Source organism: Monomorium pharaonis, chromosome 3 (assembly GCF_013373865.1).
Source record: "Monomorium pharaonis isolate MP-MQ-018 chromosome 3, ASM1337386v2, whole genome shotgun sequence".
Lineage (NCBI taxonomy): Eukaryota > Metazoa > Arthropoda > Insecta > Hymenoptera > Formicidae > Monomorium > Monomorium pharaonis.
Genome location: NC_050469.1, coordinates 6,422,569 through 6,436,347, shown reverse-complemented (window position 1 = coordinate 6,436,347; position 13,779 = coordinate 6,422,569). Strand labels below are relative to the sequence as shown.

The 13,779-nt window shown below is 40.9% G+C and overlaps 1 protein-coding gene across 5 annotated transcripts in view; it reads left to right on the top strand.

The window, feature by feature from the left end:
• LOC105836024 (sodium/potassium/calcium exchanger Nckx30C) overlaps positions 1-13,779 on the top strand; it is a 68,743-nt gene that overhangs the window by 32,477 nt on the left and 22,487 nt on the right. For all 5 annotated transcript variants that reach the window (XM_036284491.1, XM_036284490.1, XM_036284488.1 and 2 more), the window contains one exon: positions 12,772-13,043. In XM_036284491.1, coding sequence (XP_036140384.1) covers positions 12,772-13,043 — 272 coding nt within the window. The remainder of the gene's footprint in view (positions 1-12,771; positions 13,044-13,779) is intronic.

Sequence of the window (13,779 nt, the reverse complement as noted above, 5' to 3'; positions counted from 1 at the left end):
TTGATTTGACAGCAACAATTTTGGTGAATGACAAACGTGGCTGTGTAGACAAGTATATTATAGCCTCGCTGTATCGAGAGCTTGTTTGTCAGAAATCTACAGCGTGCATGTCATATCGATCGCAACGGTAAAAAGCTCTTAACGCACGTTGCATGTTGCACTTATTTCTGCGTACTCCTCGACTCCTTTTTTTTTTCCATCCGTTCGAACGAAATAATATTTTACATGAGATTATCCCCCGTCCTGGTAAATATGCCAGGGCTTTAGCGACGCCAGATGTAACCTACGGGCGCGCTATTGCGGGCCCGATGGGAAAACTCCTAGCGCAGGAATTTTGTATCGAGCGCCCTTAGTGCTTGATTGGTTTAAATTTTTACTGTGTTCGGGATGCGTCCAAAAATAGTTATCGATGACGAACGTGATCGCTGGGTCGTGCCTCAGGCTATAGCCGTCCGTTAATAAATAATTCGGTGGAGATTGGAAGCGCGTAGGAAGTCAATGCCATGATACTTTCCGTCCTAAATTATTAGCGTTATCGTCCGTTAACCGTTTCGCAAAACCGTTTAGCGCACGCATTACGCTCAATTATGTTCTTTATCGGCGTTAATTCGAATATTCTCGTGACTGACGCGATTCCAACGTCTCGTTTAGCTCGTGTCAGCATGTGAAATCGGACTTTGTATATTCTGCGCTAAATGTATCCCACCGCATAGGCAGTGTTTGCCGACTGAAAAATACATCTGCACACTTGACGAACGTGCTCTCTCTCTCTCTTTCTCTTTTTCTCTGTCTTTGGCTTATAAATAAATATTATCGTATATATGCGTTCCTTTACACGTTGCTATCCGCGCAGTTAAATATTTTATAACGCGCATACATTCACCACCATGTAAGCTCTTACAAATACGGCGATACTCACGAACGCAGAGTGCTTAATATCGCATGTACAATATATTACTTAGCCGGAAGAACTATAGACCGTACAAATTGTGCTGAAAAAATTATAACAGCCGAACGAGGATGGTACGCCTAGTAGACTTAGTAGACTGATCGTAGCGTGAATTCCGATTTGCCACGTTGAGTTACGTTTTGAATCTGAATAACGCATAAATTACAACGATTGGACCGTGCAGTCGATGAATAAGGATTCCATTTGACATCCGAAATGGAAGCCTCGGCTTCACTTGTTTGCAATTATCGTCAGACGTATGATCGATACCACCGTCACGAGCGGATTTCATCCGAGCGACGTCCTCGCACCTGGGGTTCTCGGATCATTAAATTGACAATTGACCCGCGAACGCTTAACAATCGTCGCCGTACCTCCGATTATTAATCGTCGAACCGCGATTAAACAAACAGACACGGGACAGAGAGTAAAATCTCATTTCTCAGAGAGATAGCGCCAGATACGCGGGGAGAGCAAGATATGCTCTCTCAATCGCGATATACTGGCGCGATTAGAACGCTGAGAAGGATTAAGTGCGCGCGGTACGGCGCGTGAAAGCATCGTGCTTGGTTTCAGCCCAGGAGGGGCTTGAGAATAAATGCGAGTCCATTCCGTGATATTTCTCCCTTGTTCGCGGCCACCCGTGTGCATTTATAGATCGAAGCGCGGCCGCGCGCGCGGCGCCAGACGTAGGACATTTATTTTACCGTGGCAGACCCCCCTCGTCACAGTCACAGTCGCCGCGCACTCGCGGCGACTCGGTATTAACAAAAGCGTGGAGAAAACGCGATAACGTTTCCCCCATTTTTCTGAACGGACCGGATCACCGGATCGCTTGCGGCCGACGCGACGCGCGCGCGGCTCGTATTCCCGGCCGGTGCGAAAACGCCCGTTGTCTTGCACGATAAATATTGATAAAGCAAGATTCCCGTGAACGGCGAACAGTTGCTCGAGAGACGTGGAAAGTCTCCGGCGGAATGCCGCTCGAAGACGACGCTCGATGTATCATTTAACTCCGTTTTGCAATTCCAGTTACGTCGTTATTGATCTCGGCGTATACCTTAATTATCGTACATACGTGCAACTTAATTGCGGACTTTCCGCAATATCTCCGAGCGAAGGTGAACGCGAAACCCTTTCAAAAAATATCAGCCCCGCTTGTCGACAACAAACGACTCCATCTCTCTCTCTCTCTCTCTCTCTCTCTCTCTTTCTCCGTGTACGTGCCATTAATACGGATCGGCTCAAAAATCCGGACAGCTCACATTTATCGGCGCTCAGTAGTAGACAAAACGCGACGGGTTTGCGGCCGCCTCCCTCGCCCCCACGTCGTCTAATTGATGGTCCACCCTTTTCTTTGCGCGGTCGCGCGTGACCTGACCCATTTGTGCGCGGCCGTCTTTGGCTCACACGATACGTATACACACACAGAGCTCGAAATCAATTCTATACGAGGTTGCCGTGGTTGCCTCGTGGATCAAGATCTCTATCAGCCCCGCGCGAGAGCACACGGTACTTAATTTAGCGGTTAACAAACGCGCCGTCGCCGCGATTTCGTTTCGAGGGAGCCCGGCGTGGAAAAGGGGCGCGCGCGCGCGCGCGCGTGGATTTGTGCTGCCGTTTCCCAAGGATAACCACGCGATTATCCGATCTACTCGATCCGATAATCCTTGCGCCCCCGAAAACGGCAGGGAAGAAAAGACCCCCGGCGCGACGACAGGCTTGGGAAAGTTTGTTCTCCCCGCAGTTTCAGCGAAAGTGCCATTCGAGAGCGACGAAGCGACACCGCTGCTGATTGTGAGGATGCAATTAGATCGGGAATTGTCGCTGAAGAGATTGCCACTGGAGAATAACGTGACGCAACAGTTCGTCGCGAAATTAGTATAATACAATTACAACAGCCGCAGAATTTCGCGATGCGATTGATCCGACGCAGCGATAAATGTTAGCGATACTTTAATATTATATAAGGCTATACCGGGAAGGATGGATAATCGATCAATTGTACAATTACACGCCGAGCAATTCAGTCTTACGTTTGTATAAGTTTCGGATTTCGCGATCAATTCCCCGCGTTAATTGCATTCCGCGTGCCTATTTTGTGTGCATCATCATTACAATCACATTTTCATCGCGCGGTAATTTCGAATAATTAACTTTCAACCCTGCCATCCTTATTTTTTACAAATTATGAAAGAATTAAGTTGCAATAGTTTTACGTCGACGTTATATTTGATTTAAAAAAAAAAAAGATAGTTTTTGAAAATTACACTTTACAGAGTCAATGTTGTTCGTAGATTCCAACTCTCTACGGACAGTGAAGCGTTTTTGCTCTAGCTATGTAATACTCGCGCTAGTATTCACCACGAGGGGGAAAAAAAAAAAATAACGCGGGACCGACGTTGACGTGAGAACGTTCGGATTATATCGCGCGAAGCGATGGCTGCGGCCATTCGGCCCGGCAGCATGTTAATTCTGAGCATCGATCTCCCTCGAGCTGCCGAGTGTCCGAAAACGAAATGGAAGTCCGTATATTTGCTCGCCTCTCTCTCTCTCTCTTTCTCTCTCTTTCTCTCTCTCTATAATAACATTGACCCTTTTGCGATATTTTATAGAAGAAATTCCGCGTGGGGAAATATGATCTTAACGCGCATAATTAAAGGAATAAAAGGTTTACAGCTCTTCCATAAATTTACAAAGCTTAATGGCTAGATACTTGTTTATCTAGAGTTTAAAGAATCTTATAAAGTTGATTTTTCCTATACACTCTTCTTCTTTTTATCACCTGTAAAACCGCCGTAATATCTGACAGATCGAGTCGCTTCGACGCATTATCAATTTTTATTTCGATTTTTATCGATATTTTTTCATCAGCGCTTTTGCACTATCTGCGTTTGGCGCCTTCTTTACCGCGGCTGGAATCGCCTCGTACGCGATGTTACGGTTGACTCGTATCACTTGAAAATACGGCACGTAATATCCCAAGTGATGCCTGTTCGATTTCCTGTTCGAGTGACGTACTCGAACGTGTACGTGTCACTTCAATCCGTACGGCCATCTAATTCCGCGATATAGATCGCTCACCCAAACTTTAGAGTTGTACCGATAGAATTGTAGAGCTACCGAAATGGATAGCACTGCGCTTTATCAAATGAAACTGTAATTGGCGCTAACTTTGATTGAATAAAACGTTCTATTAGAGTTGACAACGTCGTCTTCTTCTAAGGCAGCTCAAAATCATCTTTCCGGATATATTTCAAAGTACAAATCTCTTTTGCAGAAAGATACACTGAGAGAAAAAATGATTACATATTTATAGTTATTTAATCTTCAAAATTATAGCTATTAATTATTATTGCCATGTAAATAATGAACAAGTTAAAAAAAGTTTTAGTCACAGTAATTGTAATTACATGTATGTTTCATTTTTAATATCCAAATTTTAATATTTTACTATATTATTATTTAAAATTAATAGAGAAAAGTCATAAATACTAGCATAGGTTTTTTAAAGCGGCATCTCTTTATTTTTCAAAAATTAAACATACTATATTAATACACATAAAAATATAATCTTATAATTAGCTTATAATTAAAAAAATAAAAACCCATGAGAATATACATATATTTTATACATTCAGGGCTGTTTCCTATATAAAATCTGCTAAAAATGAGTCTAATCTAATCTTTAGTAGATACATAGGTGTGCTACATGTTGCGTCTTGCAGAATAATATAAAGTATTTGTATAATTGACAAAGAAAGTTTTACATTGAAATGAAAGACTTCTGGGAGTCCTCATTAACTTGTAAATATTTTGTACGAATGTCTCATGTTAAAGAAAAAGAAAAGAGAAATGTAGCCTACTATGCCAATTTCTCAAACGTTTATTTTTGATTAGGTTACGAAAACATTAATTGTTACAAAATATCATGGAACATTATTATAAAAACTGCTGTATCATCTGATAAAAGACACTTTCTAGTTTACATTTATGTTTTCAAAGTTTTTTTTAAGCTTTTGCTGAAGAAATACTATCAAAAAACGAAGTGTATGTTAGTATTGGTGAAATTCCTCTATAATTTATAATAATTTTTTTACAGTTGATAAAACTATAAATATAAAATTATTATTACTAATATTATAGCAGTGTATCTGTAGAAATAAAGTTATCCCAACCCAAATAACTATTTTACCGTGCAGTTATGATCCTAAATGCCAAACTTATCTCTCAGCGTAGATGTGCTCCGATAATGTACCCCTATCTCTAAAAATTGCTCGGTACTCGACAAATACATACGGGAAAGGTTACTATAGATAGATCGGTCGTCACATTCGCGAGTCCGCGCGGAAATAACGCGGTAAAAATTCCGCACGATTCCATACATAACGCGCTCTTTTCTTTCCACCTACATATCCGTCGTGAGGCGACGCGAGGCGTTCACGACGGAAGCACGTCATTAATCTGGATAGCGTGGGAAACGTTCAATACGATTTCAAAGACGTACGTACCGTTCCGTCTCTCGCTATCGAGGAAACAGTGAATTCCCGTTTCTCCGTCGCGCGTAATAGACCTACGCGCGCCGGGGTAGATCCGCACGTAATCCTCGATTCCGCTCGCGTCTTCCGCGATATCGCCCGGACTCCCCGGTCGCGCGGAGAGAAGCCCAGAGAAAGGGGGTGAAACGAGGGGGGGGGGGGAGGGAGGAAAAACGGGACGCGCGATCGGCGCGCGGCGTAGCTCGGTGGTGGTTTGGCTTCGAATAAATTCGCGGGTCGCGTTTTGAGTATATCCTGAGCGGTGGTGAGTGGCGAGTGTGTATCGGGACCCTGACCTAGAAACCAACGCGTATCGATCGTAACTAGCGAATCCGCACTTGGGGCTCGCCTTCCTTTTCCCTTCCTTTAACTCCGACGCTTTAACGTCATCCAGACACCACTCGAGATAATACCGACGACGCCGACCAAAGGCTCGTTTCTTCAGCGCTCTCGGACCAGCTGCCTCTGCCATCCTTGACACTGGCGAATCTCTCTCTCCCTCTTTCTCTCTCTTCTTTTAAGATCTTGCTGAAAAACACAATCTTTATACTGTCATTATTTGTGCAAGTAGGATTCGCGATCCTCGCAAGAGTTTCCAATCAAGTTCTGTGAGAGCTAGGTCCGTATATTACCACCGTCGTTTCAACCAAATTAAGCTGGGCAAGCGCGAATTGCATATTTGTCAAATACACGCGAAAGCGTTACACAATTAAACAAAAGAGACGCTAAAGTTGCAAATTAATATACCACCACGAATCGCGCGAGAATATTGAGTTTGCTTATCGCTCGCGCTTTGCAATTTTACAATATTGTTCTTTTTATTATTAACTCATGACGCAATACGGTATTATATATCATAGAGATGTTTTTAGATCGATTGTTGTAGCATACTTCGAAAGCAGCCACTCGCCGCGATTGATAACGAGAATAAATGAAGAGCTGGCCAATGGTATAACCAACTTTCTTTCCTGGCTCCTTCTTTCCTGAAATTTCTATTAACAAAGAACTAATTAGGAGCTTAAGCAAGTCCCACTGGAGATTATAAGCCCTACCATAAATTAATAGAGATATCTAACCATGAGAAATTTTATAATCGAAAAGTTTGGGCAGAGAGCTCTATACGTATGAAAAAAAAAAATAATAATAGATAACATAGAATATCAAATATGTAGATTTTATATTCTTATAACAAAGAAAAACAACCATGCAATGAATTAAATCAGTAATACGTTCTTAAAATTCACAAAATCGAGACGGACGTGCAAACGGAAGCGCGATTAATTCTCGCACTACAAAAAAGGAATTATATATTAAATTTATGATATGTTTACATTCTGTTTTGTACTGCGACAGCAAGAAGAAAGCCGTTCACTTCCACCTGATAGATTTCTTAGTACATAACGTCTCTAGAAATGGAAAAGTTATATAGAACTCAAGTTTGTGTAGCACTTGACAATTACATTAGTAGGTCACAGATGTATCAACCTGTTTGTTAAACTTTATTACTCCGTTTTATTACAATTTGTATCCGTTTTATTCCGCGCTGTATAGTCGTCGAATTATTTATGAACAGATTATACGTACATACAAATGATATCACGCATAAGCATTATACGCACAATCTTCCACGCGACCATTCGAATAGCATTACCGACCATCTCTCGCGATGCGATAGATAATATAATTAATTTTACATAAATAGTTTAATAATTAATCATTAAACGTTGAAATCGTCCTTTTATAAAGTTGAATCATTAATAGAAGCTAGAAGCCCATTTTTATTAAAAAATAATAATTTACCAGGAAATTCATGTAAAAGCTTAATCGAATAGAGAAGAGCAAATTAATCTCTTTAATCCGTATGGCATTAATGCGAATATTTTATATATACTTTGATGAAAAGTTTATGCTGTTGGATGATATAAAATCTGTGGGGGAATAAAAAATTAACAATCACATAGAGCTTTTTACACGCGGCTGACATTTTGCGAAACATACGGACACACTTTGTGGGCCGAAAATCAGCAGAATCTGCGGTGGTTTCCGTGTATCCCTGCGGTTTCTGGGCGAAGGCGGCGCGCGAGTGCGAGCAATCAATCACGTCGGGTTTTGCATTAGAATTACCTAGCACCCACGCCTTAATCGCTTACACGCGAGGCAGTATTCGATACCGGCCGACAACGAAAGGCCCCGGTTAACAGAATCGATCGACCTTAGTCAAAGTGTATTTGGCAAAAGAAGCGCGGCATCGATTTTGCTGAGAGTTCTCGGGGGTGCGCCGAAATGATGAGAGAGTAGACTGTAACAAGATATAAAGGGCAAGGGTCTCTCTTGGTGCAATCTTCAAGTATGTTGACGATCGCGCGATAATTGGTGAAATGTTTTCTTCCTTCGCCATAAACAATCCATAATCGCGTAATGTATCGATTTTTTATATATAAAATTCATGTTTTACATTTATATTATATCGTTTTTAAGCTCCTCGGTTGCGTAGAAATATCTGTTCTTAGTCTATAAAATGGCAGGAGCAAACGATAGAGCAAGCACTCAAAGTCGGGTTTAATTTTCTGTATAATTCGCTAAACGAGGCCGGATAACAGCGGAACTCGTTATCCCCGGTGCTACCATTTTGAATTTAAAAGAAGATTACCCCGAGACGAGTTATTGAAATCTGACGGGGCCGAGTTATTGAAACCTGCGCCGTCTGTATAAGGAAGACACCGTTTCGGATCAACTCGACCGATGCTTTCAGAAATTTAATAGTCCTTGATTTAGGTGTCTCCCACTGTGCAGCCTGAACTTAATGATAATCTTCGCGCTATCGAAGATTATGCTCTTCGAGATGAGAGATGTATTATTGAGATAAGTGAGAGGATTATATAAGACATATGGTAAATCTCCCGGTTTCTTCATTAACTGTGCGTGCAAATGAGAGAGAGAGAGAAAGAGAGAGAGAGAGAGACAATGTACATGTTTTAAATTAACTTTTCAATATAAATTTGTGTATAAAAGTTTATGACCAAAAATTTATTTGTTTTGTAATAAAACTTGAAACAAGATACAAACAAAAATGCTGAATGTTTTTAGGACATTTTATTATTAAATTTGCAATTTATTAACAGAATACCTAAGGTTAATGTTAACAATTAGTTTCAACCTAACGTCAATTCTCGACTACTCGATCGCCCATTGACACGTCTAATTCCGATAGTTAAGCTCTTGATTCGGCAACTCAACAAATACGAAAGCATGTCACCTATTAACGTAACGGCTATTATTCCACCACGACGGAACAAAACATTTTCTGTTGGCCTTCGTTTAGTTTTTAACTATCCTTGAATTCCACGTTGTCAGGACGACTTATAAGAAACATTTTGGACGGACGCGTCGCAACTTCCGCGCATTATTCGACTACGTCACTTCTCTCATTCCCGAGCTGATGCTCTTAATTGTTTATAAAGCGAGAGTTCCGGGCAGGCCGAGCAAAGGCAGGTTGATTGAGTTTTGTGGGTTAATAGGCAGTGGCCTGTCGAGTGCCCCGCTCCCATATCACCGCCCCGACCTTCCGAACCTACTAGCTCCGATTCTCGACGTCACACTCCCGACCGAAGCTCTCTCCGCCATCTCGAAACTAGTAATCGCCTGCGAGTTTAACAGATTGAGACACGCCAGCTAACCGACCTCTTCCTCGCCATTTCTTCGGACTCATCCCTCCCCCCCCACTCACTTCCTTTTCCTGGCTTCCCATCTTTTGGCTCCGGGCAGCCTCGGGGTCGATACTACTATCGCACTCTACTTTTCTGCCTCGGGCTCTTTGCCTTTCTTTTCTCGCCTCGTTCCCACCTTTCGGGCTGAAGGCCACTTACTCGAGCTTTTTCTCTTTGACCTACTGCCTGGCATCAGCACGCAGATCCGTGATCCCTTGGCACGAAGCACGATAAGCGGTGAGTTAGGTGGGCCCTTTTAAGCTCGATTCACGCCACGGACAGAGGCGATGATCGTGATTGGGTCAATTCGCTGGATCGTATCACATCGCAATCGATTTCGAATCATGCTCAAGTCTTTGATCTCTCAACGGTTTATTTATAAAAAAAATATACATAATCGTGATATTACGTTACTCACGCGAAATGACCTTTCGCTATCGCGCCCGTATATCTTTTTATAAACCCTGCAGAATGTTAAACTGCAAATGGTTGAAAAGCGATATTAAATATTTTTTTAAAACAAAGCCTTACATTTGAAACAGCTTTTCAAACATAGATGCACCGCAGATATTTTTTTATCGCTTTCACGCCATTATTCTCTTTTTTTAATTTTACGAAGCATCGTACGAATGGACCCGTGTTATGCGGGGAGATCCAATTTCTGGAATAAAAAAAAAAAAGAGCTGTATAGATGTATGAGCGGACGGCGCGTTGCATACAGACAACTAAAATAAATAACAAACCACGTCGCTACTGAGAATGGCCCTATTCTATTTTCGTATAATACCGAATTTCAGTTTCTCCTTTTTTTTTATTTCCTACTTTTTTCCTACTTTTCGTTTTGACCTGCTACCGCACCTAGCGAGCAGCAACGAAAGTTCGCACAGAGCTGCAGTATTAACCGACATATTTAGAGCACCTCACAACTGGCTCGCGAAAACAGATTGTTAGTTACTTCACGATACTTTCTGATGGGTGCATTTTGATGATGACTTGCAAAGTTGCTTAAAACACATATATTCCAACTATGAAATAATACGGAAGTTGTGCTTTAAAGTAATTTTACATATCACGATTTGTTTTAATTATTTTCATCACGTAAGGAAGTGTAAAGGAGATAGTATAAACCCCAGGAGAGAACCGTTTCAAGAAATGAGTAATTGATAATTCAACTTTTTCTGTATTCTGTAATGTCTCTATTTTTAGAAGCTTTTTTGCTTACGATTTACAATACAACGAAAAATGTATATTCTTTCTGTATACATTCTGATTAAGCGAATGGGGCGAATTAAAAACGATTACGCAAAACTAATCTTCCTTTATTGAGACTCGTAAGACTCATTAAAAATTTAATTATCTTCGAGGCAATTAAATACGATTATCCGTGAATGATAAATCCGTCACATTGTAAAATCATACGTTCTCAGTGAAATCACTCAAATCCGAATAAAATATTTCGTAATTGCACGTGCGATAATTCTACTTCTCGTTTATTAACGAAGGTTACAACGAACGTGAAGGAAGAGCCTCACGATCACGGAAAGGTTTCCCACTCGGAGAAATAGATAATGTCGATTGATCGACTACTTGTTGAAATAACGATGATCCCTTTTAGCGGCAAGACCATCGAGTTCTCGAATTCTCTCCCTAAAGCTATCTATAGAGCGTGTACATTCTAAATTATACATGATATCCGTACACATGGCGCATTGTGAATTGTATGTAGCGAAAACCTATTATCTATACATATATACATAAATGTCCTGTTCCTACATGTATTTATATTTCACGTCGGCTAGCTTATAACGAATGCTAAATTTACGGTAATAATTATCTGCATTGGGAGGATTAAATGCAAGTTAATTTTGACAAAGCTCGATAAAGCTCGAGAAATATAAGAAAATATTAAAAGTTTGTTCCCGGAATAGAATTACACTTTTCTATAAAAGTAAATGCATGTTCCCCAGTAAATGGAAGCTTGCATTCATCCTGTTCCTTTCAATTTTAATCTTTGCCTTTAATATACTTTTCATCTTTCATCGTATGGCGCGAATGCATTTCTATGCTTTTGCTGCACGTTGCACATCACTTCAGAAGTGAAACTAAAGACCTACGCGGCAAATATTACAATACGCATATTATATATATATATCATTAATTATATCGCTATATTTTATACATCTATGAAAGAACACTTTACTCAATAGTATATTTAATGTTAATACTTGTCTAATAATTTTTATTTTAGGAAAAAACCGATTTTTAAAGAAAAATCGATTATCGATAAATTAATTTTGAAATAAAAATACATTTTAGATTTTAGCGTTAAATCAAATAAATCTCCTTCTTTTGCATGATAATTTTTATTTGTGATTAATTTTTGTAAACAGTATTTATTACGTATATTATATATGCATGAGGTCATTTGGTTTTTAAATTAATTAACATTTTGATTATTGTAATAAAACGCATGCATTGATTACGAAGTTTTTGTAAAATGTTACTAAATAAAAAGATTTAGTCTTTTTGCTTTTTTTTTTAATTTGCACGATGCAGAAAATTGGCATTTGCATTTGCATTGCAAACCACTAACATGATAAATTAATAGAGTGGTTACAAGAACTTGAGAGGGACGTTTACCGGCTGCTATTAGACCTTGAATCGAGAATCACTTCTAAGTGAATTAATGAATATATATTTGTTCTCTTAAGGTTGGAGTTTGTGTAGAAGTAAGTCCGTAGTATATATATCTCAACGAAAGCGACAGTATTTTGTACGTTTCGTAGAATTGGGTAAAGGGTAGAAGATAGTTGCATGCGACGAACTTTGATGTATCTTGCGGTTATCTCGAAGTTGCATTTTCTCGCCGATTTACGCCGAGATTTTCCAACGCTACAGAAATCAACGACGCGAATAAAGAAGAAGTTTGATACGCGGATCGACGTTTTGTAAATGTTTCGCGCTCGACCTGGCATAAAATAAGAAACAAAAGAGCGCCGAGCGGGAACGGCATTTCCTTTTATTTTCTGCGATCACAATCGCAAGCTCGGCGAAACGCAGAATTTGCGAGCGTCGCGAAATTTCGTCGGACGCAACGAACCCGCTCCGATATAATGTACGGTGACACTAATGCACATAGCAGCAAAGCCGACTCGGTTTCTGACAAAACAACTCGCAGACACGCTATAAACGTTGTAATTAGCGTAGTTAAACATAATCTTCGCATGCCTACGCGATATGTCTGCGCTTTTTGCCAATAATGGAACAATCACTTTAGTATGCCGAGAAATTACCGCTACGTTTGACACTGTCAATTTTTTTTAACTTTTCCTACTTTCGCGATCTTTCAATGAAGATTTGCATATTTGTTCATTGCTTATTGAATATCAATCGCATGATGATGCTTACTTGATAATTACAAAATAAATATTAAAAATCTTGCTTAGAGAAATTGTGCCGCGAGAAAGACACCGCGCATTTCGATTGTAAATTCAACTACGAGATGATCGCATCAGAGTTAAAAGCTAAATGCATCGTGCTCCCGTTCTCATTAACCTGCATCTCTGGTGCTGTTCAGGCAAGGTGGACGAGAAAGCGACGCAGCTGCATGCGATAGCGTCGCTGAAGGTGCTGCTGGATGCCACCAAGCCGCATAACGGCGCCGCGACGTCGACCGCCGCCCATTATTCCGGCGCATCCTCGAAGGAGACGACTCTGCAGCTGCAGCAGGGCTCGCAAGGCACCACCACCACCACCACGACTACGACAACCACCGCCGGTACCACCGCCGGTATTCAGGAACTTCCGAACGGCGGTATCGCCGCCGGCCTCGACGCTGGACTCGATTCGGTAAGTATCGAATACAAGAAATACCATGCCTCTCCCCCTCCCTCCCTCCCCCAGGAATCCGGTGCGACAGATCCATCGATCGAGTCTGGGCATCTCGAGTTCAGGATTATTAAATCGCATTTATTTTATTTTTGTATAAAGATTTCTTTCGTATTGCGTCTTTCTGAAGATCTGAAATGCAGTTTTGTAGACAGTTCTGTGAAACAGATGGTCATATAAACGCTACAACATTTATATCGTTTGATAAAATCAATCGAAGATACGTCTCCGATGTAATAAATGATCCTCCTGCTCCTCTATTTCTGCAAGTGAAGGAAAGAATAGTGTGTGAGTAGCAGGATCTACGCTCCGATTCGTTACACGATGTACCTCGATCCGAGAAATTGGAATTGTTTCGGCATTTCCTGTCCTACGCGCGCCGTAAAACAAAGAGGCCGCGAGAACACGTTGATTGGAATTTGTCGTTCCACTTTTCTTGACAAAACGTTCGATTTGCCTGGCAACGTTTGTGTGTGTATGTGTGCGTGTGTATGTGTGTATATGTCTGTCGCCACATTTCTCGTGATTCGTTCCGAACACTTACTACTTTCCGATGATCGCGCAAGAATATTTCACAAGAGAAAAATAACTTCCAACCCGATAAATTAGTACGATAGGCTAATTTTAGGATTAGTATAACTTCGCGATGGCTGTCGCGTACCTCGGAGCACGCGTTGCAAAAGGGCACGTTAGTTCG